Below are 11,523 nucleotides of genomic sequence, written 5' to 3'. Positions count from 1 at the left end.
ATGAAAATCAGCCTAGCAAATAACAGCTCTTTTAGAAGAAGCAGAAGTGTTCAGTTCCAGAGATTTTTTTTTTCCAGCATCTGAAGACAGTTCTGCCCAGCTGCTCTAACAGGTTATGCTGAAGTCATTCAAGTTTCAGAGCAGTACTTTGTGGAGATATCCACAGTGTTCAGAATCAGGGCACATGGCTTTAGTCCTCTAATCCCAAAGCCCACTTCATACCATGGTGGAGTCTCCAGGCACTAAATCTGTTTTGCTGATCTGCATTGGCTGCCTCCTTGACTTCTCAGCATGAAGATAACTGGAATAAGAAAGCTGCTCCCTCATTTGCTTTGGCTATTTTTGTCATGGCACAGCTAAAGTGGAAGTACAGTGCTTTCTTCTTTTTATCTGGTGAGGGAATTTATTTCTGTGATTCTGCTGAATTTGTGGCTTTTTGTCTTTGTAATACCATGCTAGTAATGCATAGTATATCTAGCTTATTAATCTTTGAAAGGAAGCAAGTTCTGTCTGTTTCACATAAACAGTTAATGGCATTGTGGTAATTTTACAGTTCTGTCTTTTCCCACATAATATAGATGGAGCTCTCTCTCTTCACTGTAATCACTATACATTGAAGGGAATGTGATCAAGGCAGGAAATGCCAGCCATTGATCTGTGCATATATGCTTAGCAAGTCATATAAACTCTATTAATTATTTTTTTCCTTATTGTAACATTGCTGTAGTGATCTTTATGTACTTCATAAAATATTGGGAAGATGCAAGCTGGCATTCATCTAGAAAAGGTACTGGGGGGATCCTGGTATGATTTAATTTGTCCTTTTCTCCCCAATGAACAGCTCTGTAACCACAGCTGGGGTTCTGATGGGTCCCCTAGGGTCAGTGCAGCTTTATTCCAAATTGGGAATGGATGTTTATAGATCATTAACCAGCTCATTCTTCAAGCCACAGTACATTTCATATGAGTGAAATGAAGCAGTCAAATGTGTACAGGACTTTAAAGAGATTTTGGAGCATAAGCTTTGTGGACACTGGTTTTTCACTAAAAGATGTTCTGGAATATCAGAAAAACAACAATTCAGTATACTACTTCTTTATTTTGCAGTATAAATTGTAATTTCACAAACCCACATTGTAATCACAGAGGATAACCCATCTGCCCAGTCATTGACAAGCTCTATCCCCACTACAGTAGACAGTAAGTTTTCGGGAAAGAAGTCTATATTATTTACCACAAAATACCCTTATGTTTGTCTTTACAAATAGATTACAAAGAAACTGAAAGTACAGAGAGAGGTACTTCAAACAGAGTTTGTAAAAACCCTGGAGTACAAGCATCTATTGCTGGTGGAACCTGTCACGTGATAGGGGCAGCAGCAGCAGGGCTCTGAGAACTCGTGCAGGCAGCCTGGCATGTCAGGAGCCAGACAGCAACCACAGCTGGGTGAGGTAGATGCAGAGGAGAATCTGTAATTTTGCACAGGGTACTGTGTCCTTCCCTGTGTGATTGCCTACTCTGTTAAGAGCTGGCTGTGGTGATTATAAAAGCACCATACAATTTTCTTTTCTAAGCACTCCTGTCTCCATAAATGGTTTGAGTGTTTCATTCTCAACAGACTGGGGAATGACTGTCATTCAGCCAGAGCACTCCTGAGTTTGGGAGCTGGAAAATCCTCACTTGGCTAACGTGGAATGAAAGAGACCTCATAGTCTTGGGGCATATTTGCCAGACTGGTGACTATTGGGGTGATGTCAATGTCTTTGTGATCCACAACAGGCTTCAAAGTGAAGTTCTGCAGGATGGATGTTAAAAATATGAATATCTCCATTCGGGCCAGACCTTCTCCTGCACAGATGCGTTTTCCTACAATAAAAAAAAAAACAGAAAAAGAAAGAGGTCACAGTGGCGTATTTTGCTGATAACTGATTTTAGCCACAGTTCCATGAAAACTGAGACATCTCAGACTGCACAGGCAGCACTGCAGTATTTTGGGGAAGCATGAATAAAACTAGGAACTAAAGGTCTAGACCAACAAGAGTGCTCAGTGAATGAAGGCAGTTTGAAGGCTTTGGTTGCTCAAGTGCTGCTGCTGTTTGATGGTTTGAGAGACAAGTTGTGTGGTTGAGTCCCACATCTTACACATCTTGTAGAGGGCATTGGAGGAGTTCTTGTGTTTGCTAAAAAAGGAAGTCAGCTGGAACTGTAGTACAGGGGTTAGAGCTTCCCAGAAGTGACTCTAGCAGATGTCAGCTGACACTGTTGTACAGATAATGGTGATGGAGCCATGAAATCTTCAGAGAGATTGCAGGACAAGATGGTCTGGGATCAGAAATAGCAAGAGGTCTTACCTGTGGAAAATGGCATGAAGTAGTCACTCTTTTTAAAGGTACCATTTGCATTCAAGAAATGTCCTGGGTCAAATTTTTCTGGATTTGGAAATTCTTTGCTATCATGTAGGACAGAACTCAGCATAGGGAATATCAGAGTGTCCTGAATTAACAAAAACAAAAGATACAATGGAGATATGTTAAAGCAAGGAGGCCCTAAGAAGTTCCCAGAGCTAAACAAAAGGGTAGTCAAAGTTTAACCACTTTTAAATGAACATTTAACGCACAAAAATATATGCCATTGGTATGGCAAAGATGTTTTTTAGGGAATTTTCATAAAGAGTCTGTTTAGAGTATTTAATATTGTGTCCAAATAAATTACAGCTTACAGTGATGTGAAAAAAAACCCCAGAAATATCTCCCTCTTCATACAGAGGATGCAAAAGTATTTTCTTATTTTTTTCTAATACAAGGGCTTGGACTCAGCAACTTCCAGAATCCCCTTACAAAAAAAAAAAAAAATTCAGTATCACATTTCAATGCTTTTGAAAATAAATACAAGAACAAAACTCAATTGTTGTTTTCAAGAGATTATGACCTTTCTCAGATACAGTGTAACAGACCTTGGGGATAAAATAGTCTCTGAACTTGGTGTCTCTGATTACAGCATGTGGGACATTAATAGGAAGGAAGTCAATATATCTCTGGATTTCGTGGATCACAGCATCTGTAAAGGGCATCTGGCTCCGATCCGACATGCGAGGGCTTCGCTCTCGGCCAATCACGGAATCAATCTCCTTTTGCATTTTCTCTGTTGAGAAATAAGTAAATGTTGAATGAAAAAATCCCCCATCTGCTTGCCTGAACCTCTCCTTATATACAACAAAATATGCTTTTTAGCATGCCAGGAATATATGATTATACTCAGTACTAACATCTGCTTCTTGTGAAGACAACTAAGACTTACACACATCTCCACACTGCTAAAACATACTTCCTTAGTCAGGGGAGTATTGCCACATGTGGTAGTGACAGGATTTGTCCAAACTGATCCCACAACCTATTAAAATTTTTTAAACTATTTATTTCCATTACCTACTATTTCCGGGTATTTATGAAGAATCAGAATTGCAAATCTCAGTGTGATGCTTGTGGTCCCTGTTCCTGCAAGGAACAAGTCGAGTGTGGTTCTGCTCAAGGTCTCAATGGTGAATTTTGAGTCAGCATTCCCTTTCTCCTGCAGGAAGATTTGGCAGAAGGTTTTGAATGACAAACCCAAGAAGTTTGCTTAAAAAGAAAAATTCTGTACCCATAATGTAGGTTTATCTTTAGAAAGAACATCTAGTGTTCTTTAAAAAATCACTTACTCTCCAGAGCACCAGCATTTATATAGGTTTACTAAATAATATTATGATATGGAAGGAACATTGAATTATATTAACCAGATTGGTCTTCAGCTTTCATCACTTTGGTTCATGCTGTTAATTTTGTGTTTAAAAATCCTTGATAAAAATATGGAGAGGATAAAATGACGTCAATGTGTCATGAAGAGCAAGTTTCTCTCTGTATTTGCAAAAACCCAGTGTCCCATCACAAGTAAAAAGAAAAGATCTGATTCAAGTAGTGATTTCCATGTAATCTAATACATCTCTACTCTTACAGTACCTGTTCCATTTTATTAAGAAAAGCATCAATAAAATCTCGAGGACAAGTGGGATCCAGGGTTTTCTGGTGTTCCATTACAATATCTGTTGTAAATTTATCAACTTTTTCAAAATTTTTTATCAGTCGTTGATGAGGTCCAGGTAGATAATCCATGACAGTTGGGAAAAAATTATATAGCTGTAAAAATAAAGGGATGAAAAAGCACATTCTGATTAATGTGAATAAACTAAAATGTTCCCCTGATTGTAACTATGAAAATGGGGCAGTTAAACTGTTTTGGAACAGTAGGTCTTTCTTACTCAGGATTTTATGGCCATTTACTTTATGGTTTGACTACATTCAGGGATTTGAATATTATAATAACTAACAAATACATTAAATAAAACCAGACACACCTGTGCTTGTATAGCAGTTTGGAGCTTGTTGTTTTCCTCTATCCAATCAATTAAACTTAGAAAACTCTTGTCCTCATAGTCAAACCGATCCCCAAAGACGATGGAGCAGATGATGTTGGAAACAGCATGGATTAGGAAACCACTGGGGTTCAGAGGTTTCTCTGCAACAGCCATCAAAAAAAGGTATCTTGCTTTCAGTATTTCATGGATCAACCCCTCCTCTGACCCTACAAACTAGTTTCACATTATCTGGAGATCCAGAATTTTGCACTCCTTTGAAAGGACAGTGAAGGGCCTACCAACTTATTCTTGAGGTGAACTAATTTCACTCTTATAGTGGTTTATCTCTTCTGTCTTGTTCTCGGCAGAACACTGGTCTGAGTGCCTTTGTTGCTCTTCAGCTAGCACATGCCTGTCTGTCTTACAGACTGGTTATTAGAAACAGCCTAACATTCCCACAAAATCCCAATGAAACCATGGAGACTTTGCCTGAACCAATTCTTTAGGTTATTGGACTCTCCTTATTAACTTTACTAGTGTAACCTCAGTTACATAACCCTCCCCTTGGCGTTCAAATGCCTGTGATCAAAGTCTAGTTTTGATAGCACAGCTGCATGACTCCTGTGCAGAGAATTATGGTGTAAGCAAACAGCAAGATCAGACCAAAGAAAGAAAGGAAAGCTAATTGCAGACAGTGATAGGGTGCATCTCAAGGGTTCAAGATGAGAAACAATAACATGAAAAGGTACAAAATCCTGAAAGAAAACCACAGAGTGAGAAAATGTCAACTTGGTAGCAGACTATTCCGCAGAGCAATAGCACCAGTTCTCTGTTTGACTGGTGACTCCATGGCCATTGAAGACTCAGTGGATATTTCAGAGGTGGTGAGTATATTAATGCTGAATGTAGAAGACACTAGTTATAGCTATTTATTAATTGCATTAAGGATAAATAATGGATTTATGCTTTTTGCTTGTATATAACTTGCTTATAAAACCTATTAATACACAGTAAAAGATGGTGCAAGAAGGTGAGCCAGAGTTAGAGGCTTGCATAAGGGCATAAGAAATATAGTATTACTGTGATAGTCAAAAGATAAAAGCAATGCAGGTGAGAGTGTTTTCTCTGTTTTATAAAACAAATGCTTATCTGAGAAGCCAGATTGAATTGTCTAGTGGCTCATATAAAACAGTGATGCTTAATCATTCTTTTAGATCTGTCTGCTTTTCCCCCTTGCAGAATAGGCACACATTGAGGGCTGGCAACGAAAAGGGTGGCTGGTACTGTGCCACCCTCAGGGGACACATTTAGAAGTAACACTGACTTACATAGTACTAGAAAACACATTTACAGATTGGAAGCAAGTGGGTAACGTTATACCCTGCCCTCAGAAGCAGCTTATATACCTGTTCCCATTGGACAGCCCCATCAATACTGGGATCTATTGTCTTGCGTTCAGATGGACCCAACCCCAGATATCTGCAAATGAGTTCTCTGGCCACCTACTTCTTCAAGATCTGTTTACACAGAGTTGCAGGAGACTGGGTGAAGAAGAGCATACTTGATTACCTGACAGCATCCAGCACTGTCTCCATGGCTGAATTACATCAGAGCCTTGGCTCTGTGGCAAAGCCATTCCTTTTGCCCCTTCCTGTCTTGCTCCTCAAGCACAATAGGTTAAAAGGTGCTTTCCAAGCCTCTCTCTCCTACTTTTATCCTCCATACTGTCACAGTACCTTTGACTGATAATTTTCCCTACTGATAATTTTACCTACAGAAGCAGGGAGCAGAAACAGCAGCCATACACCCACTCCTTGGGTCATAGATTTTGTGAAGCAGCCCTACACCCCTCATTGTCTAATTGCAGATATGCAGTGTCTCAACGGGCACAAAGTCCTTGTCCTACCATGTGTGTTCTTGAGCCTCTCCACCAGAAAATGAGCTTCCTCCTGGATTCGCTCCTCAATGCCCTTTTTCCCCATCCCGAAATCCCGCAGGGTGGTGAGTGCAAATCGTCTCAGCTGCTTCCAGGTCTCCCCATTGCTGGTCACAATGCCTGACACAGGGAAGGAAAACAGACCTTCATGATGAAACAGGTTTTTTTTCCCTTTAATGGGAGCAACACAGTAAGTACTCAGCATGCAAAGGCACCTCTCTGTGGAGTTACACTGCAATTGCTATCTGCCCCAAACCATAACTTCTCTGCAATTCTGAAGGTGACAAATTTGATCCATCTGTCACAGCCTTTGAATAAAACTGACTTTATTCCCAGGATAAGAAAAACTATGTTACAAAGTAAGTAAGAAGTAACACTGAATTGGTCTTGGACACAAGGCCTTTGCGCTGACAGAACCACTCAAATGTTCTGCTGTGCACCTGCAATAGAGCATATTATTATTGACAATACCAATGGTACTGCCCTGTATATATAACATCATGGAATATGTGCTATAAAGGCCATACCAGGGAGTGACCTGGTGAATAATCTCATGACCTGATCTGGACTGTGACCCTTACTGGGTCAGCCTATATTATCTTATCTTGTTGTGCTGTGGACTTTCCTTTTGCTGATTCCTTAGCTGTGTCTATATTCAGAATATTTTCAGAAATGAGAGAATGAATGTAAGACCTTAGAGGCACATATAATGTACAAAATTTTAGCCAGAGCTTGGAGCACACTGGCAATAAAAAGGCACTCAGTGAAGCCATCCTGGGACTTTAAATAGTTCTCCAGGGGACCAGTTTGCTCAAGAGTTCAAGTAATGAGCTGGGTTTTTTGCCTTTAATTGCTGATTTGTCTGCATGAAAGTAGTAAATTAAATCTACCATGCCCTGCTGCACTGCCCTCTCAGCTGTGGTGGAGCTCTTTCTGAAGCTCTGAAAGCATCTGTTTTGCATGCTGGCATTACCAAGAACATACCTGTGCCTTGGAAGAGTTTTTTAATCAGTGGTAGAGAGCCTCTTCCACTGAAGTCATCTCCTTGATCAACCAGGGCTTCTTTTACCACATCATAGCCATACAGCACCACAACCTTTTGTGGGCCCAAATGTACCGTGAAGACAGGACCATACTTCTCACTGAGCTGCAGGAAAGGTGAGCACAATGAGCAACATCACAACACCAATGATAATCTTGTGACATTTGTAGCAAAGAGGTGATGTGTCATTGTCCCCACACTGTTGAGACATGACATTGATTAACAACAGTGCACTGATCTTTCAGTTATGAGTTATAGATGAAGGATGAGGGAAACATACAAGAAATAAGGAATATGAATGGAAATGGCAAGTATCCAGTCCAAATCTGAGAAAATAGCCCTTCACAGGGCTGGCAAAACAGAATAGGTTTGTGCAGGGCATAGTGGATAGCAATTTACATGAGCTCTAAAATCAGTTACATAAACAACATGGAAGCAAATGCCTGAAAGATTTTTGACCACAAACAGTGAAACTGCCTCTTAAAGGGGTATTTTTGCCAGTCAAAGGAGGGAATGGACAGCACAATTCACCTCCAAACATTTTTACTTCAATTTTTGCACTTGCTACTTCCACTCCCAGGAGATCCTACATATCTGCTAGGGAGCCGAGGCAGCAAAATGGAGCAGGGCTCTCCCCCCCAAAAATGGCTAGGCTGTGTTGCCAGCGTGGTGAGGAATTAAGCACAGGAAGATCATACTGCAACAGCATCAATGCCTTGATTGCAAATCCACTGCAAATTGTAGTACTGTGGTACAAATTGTGAGGCCAGCACATAATGCATTTCACTATGGTCATTGCCAATATATAGACTGACTTATAATATATAGACATATATATATATTTATATATACACACCTGTAATATATAGGCTTAAAAATACAATAGATTACTGTGATTTTATATAGACTTAATAAGCATGTATATCTGGGAAACCTTTTGTTTCTGTATAACATTTGCTCAATGCAAATTAAACTTGTGAATTTAGCTGAGAACAGTGGGATTGGACTTTGTTTTATATGCCATGAAGAAAACATAGGAAAGAATAAGACAGTCCCTTACCTCTTTCAAGCTTTTAGGCAAATTCCATGGGTTTATCTGGAGCAGGTTTCCAACAATGGGGAATGCAGTGGGACCAGGAGGCTCCTTCCCTTTTTGAGATCTGCTTCTCCATGTGGCAAAGAGAAGGCACGAGATGCACACCAGCAACAAAATAGTTGTCACTCCCAGGGCCTCCATGGTGGGCTGAGGAAGTCAAGTGTCAGAAAAGCCCAGTGCTGGACTTGTAAATCCATGCTTATTTATATGCTGTGGTACCAAACCATGTGGTTGAAATTAGCCAATAGTGCCTTGCCATTCCTGTTAGAGATATGAGTTTACTTATTAATCTGCTAATGATAAGAATGAATGTTATTAAAGCTGACTTTGTTAGTTATGTAATAGTCCTAAAGCAATGGTAATTAAGACCTGGCAAAGCCCTGGTAGGGAAACAAGTAAACAAGGGATGAGAACGTGTAGAGAGCAGAAGATGGTAAAAACTGTAGCTTAAGAAGGGGAATAGAAGTATTAGTGGAATAAAAAAAATAAATAGCTTTCATAGCTTCATTACCTTAGGAAGTCTCTGTGTACTAAGAAAGAGGCATGACATTACTCTTAAAGTAATCCTGAATGAGAATCTGCAGAAGAAGATTGGTTATCTCTGTTTATCTCTGATCTATGAAGCTAGCGTTTAAAGACAATGCAGTGGAAAATGCTGGCAAAAGAAATGGAGTGTGTCGAACACTTACAGAATATTCTGAGTTGGAAGTGACCAACAAGGATCATCTAGTCCAACTCTGAAGTGAATGGCCCCTACAGGGATCAAACACACAACCTTGACATTATTAGCACCATCTCTATCAGTTCAGCGAGGCTCCGTGTGAGTTCTCTGTAGCAAAATCTCTCTGGACAGTTCTGTTTGAAACAGCTGTCTCTCTTTTATTCTCCCTCCTCCCCCTCCCACCCTCCCCTCTGTTTTTGAGAAGCTTTATGTGCCACAGCCCCAGACCCCAGGCAGGGGATGCTCCCTGGGTAGGACTTGCCCCACAGGAGAGCCCTCACCTATCCCCCCACAGGCGCTGGTCACACTCTGACCACTCTCCTGCTCTTTGCTTCAGACACTGGGTCTCTGTACAGCACCTATTGACAATGGATGAGCCTTAAATCGGTGTCAGTGTCCTCTGGCAGTGCCTGTTTCTCTTCACACAACAGGGAGGGAGCTCATCCAGACAACTAATGTCAGATTAGGGGTATCCCACCCAAACAACCATGTCAGGGACCATTTCAGTCAGAGAAACAGGTTCTTCCACCTGCCAAGACATTTCCCACCCCATTCCATCATTTGACACGTAGCCAAAATGATACTGACCCCTTAGATGCTGTGATGCTGGAAGGATATGTTAAAATGCATATAATCTTATATATCCTATATGTAAAAATACATATCCTATACATAAGAATATATATGGATCTTAATCTCTACTTTGTCTCCCCGATATAATGGAAAACAATTTGTCTTCGTGCGTGAACTTGTTGGCTTAGAACTTGAGTCCACATTTGTTCAATTAGTTTTTGAGTGTTCCTGTGCACAAGAATGGCCAGACATACTGTAAACACCACACTTTGTTCTCTACTGAGTTGTCAGAATGGGGTTTAAGGATGGGTAGGTTTTATCTTTAGCCCAGTTAGCTGAGTACTAGCAGATTCTGCAATAGCGAGGAAAGAAACATATCCAGCTTAAATTTAGATATTAAAAAGGTGGATGTACAAATGAGCTGACAGTCTCACCTGTTAGTGGGGAAATACTGATACTTCCAGAGAATAGGACATCTCACTTTTCTTATGAGCTTGTTTTTGTGAAATGAGCCAGTCACTGAAGAAGTTTGTTTTTCCTCACTACAAAGGAAGGCTCTGGAAGCATACAGATTTACATGTCTGTCTGCTAAGGATCTGTTTTGAGGCAGATGATTCTAATTCCCTGACCATTTCTCCTGGTCTTAATGGGTTTTTTTATCAGCAACAAATTCTACAAATTCTTGTGCAATGGGCATTACTTTGAATATTGCACGCCAGGGTATTTAAAACCAGAAGTAGGCAGATGAGTGAAATTGAAAGAAACCTTATAGGCTTTGGAGGGGTGATTATATTGCTGAAAACAGTCAGTTTTATTGTCATGAAGGAAAAACTCCTGTTGTTTGCTTTTTCTTTTCCTTTGCTTTTGTAGATAAAGTGCCTTGCATTCCTCTATTGGCAGCCTTGAGGGTGAACAACTGCTGTGAAGCCTAATGCACTGGAAAAGCAGAGCTTTGCTTGCAGCATCATCCCACATCCGGACATGGCTTTTTTATTATTTATCTAATTACTCACATAATCCCCAAAGGGTTTCAAAATGGTGTTGGGAATAAAGCCAGAGCTGCATGGAGGGATCCATGAGTTTAACCGGGAAGAGATTTAACTGCCAAAGGTCTCGGGTCACCTCTGATGACAAAAAGACAGGGATTATTTGAGTGTGAAAGGCTATTTGAGTATGAAGTGTTTATCTGCGTCTGAAAGACCCATCTCATATAGTTCACATTCAGAGGAAGCACCTAAGAGACTCTGTTATCTTCCAAGCTTTCTTCCCAGTGTGGTAGGAAAGCAGATGCTGGGGCCTCTGGTCTTGTTACAAATTGGCACCATTCTCTAGCTCCACCTGTGAATTCAAGCTCAAATTGACAGGGTGGGATGCTGCTGTATGAACCAGTGTTTCAAATTCCAGGCCTTCCTTAGAATGCCTTCTGGAAGCTGCTGCTTTGCTGGGCCTGCCGAGGGGCATGCGTGGGCCAGCTCCTAGGACTCCATCCTGTGTTTACACGTAGCCTTTCATCTGGGACCTGCACTTAATCAGCTTCTGTTGTCCTCCAGATTAGGTCTGTGAGAAAACAGACACCTTTTTCTCCCCAGGACAGCCCCTACAGGTGTATTCCCAGCCTGCTCAAGCATACTGGATCTGGCTCCCTCACAGCAGCCAGCATGGTGCCGCAGTTCAGATTTGTGACCGTGGAGAGGACACAGCAGCGCTTTAGCTGCTGCTGAACAATGCTTGCACTGCACTGAGGCTTTGCTGGTTGCTTCCTTTG

The 11,523-nt window shown here is 40.9% G+C and overlaps 1 protein-coding gene across 1 annotated transcript; it reads right to left on the bottom strand.

Moving 5' to 3' along the window:
• Positions 1-1,078: 1,078 nt before the first annotated feature.
• LOC135449962 (cytochrome P450 2H1-like) lies at positions 1,079-8,729 on the bottom strand. The gene is made up of 9 exons (XM_064717498.1): positions 8,429-8,729; positions 7,311-7,473; positions 6,297-6,446; positions 4,391-4,551; positions 3,996-4,172; positions 3,426-3,567; positions 2,954-3,141; positions 2,352-2,493; positions 1,079-1,866 (listed from the first exon to the last, which is right to left on the bottom strand). The coding sequence occupies exons 1-9, from the start codon at positions 8,603-8,605 to the stop codon at positions 1,685-1,687; spliced, it is 1,482 nt and encodes a 493-aa protein (XP_064573568.1). The 5' UTR covers positions 8,606-8,729; the 3' UTR covers positions 1,079-1,684.
• Between the last annotated feature and the right edge of the window lie 2,794 nt (positions 8,730-11,523).

Source organism: Zonotrichia leucophrys, chromosome 6, assembly GCF_028769735.1.
Source record: "Zonotrichia leucophrys gambelii isolate GWCS_2022_RI chromosome 6, RI_Zleu_2.0, whole genome shotgun sequence".
Lineage (NCBI taxonomy): Eukaryota > Metazoa > Chordata > Aves > Passeriformes > Passerellidae > Zonotrichia > Zonotrichia leucophrys.
Note: the sequence above shows the minus strand (reverse complement) of the source record. Positions and strands in the feature narration are given on the sequence as shown.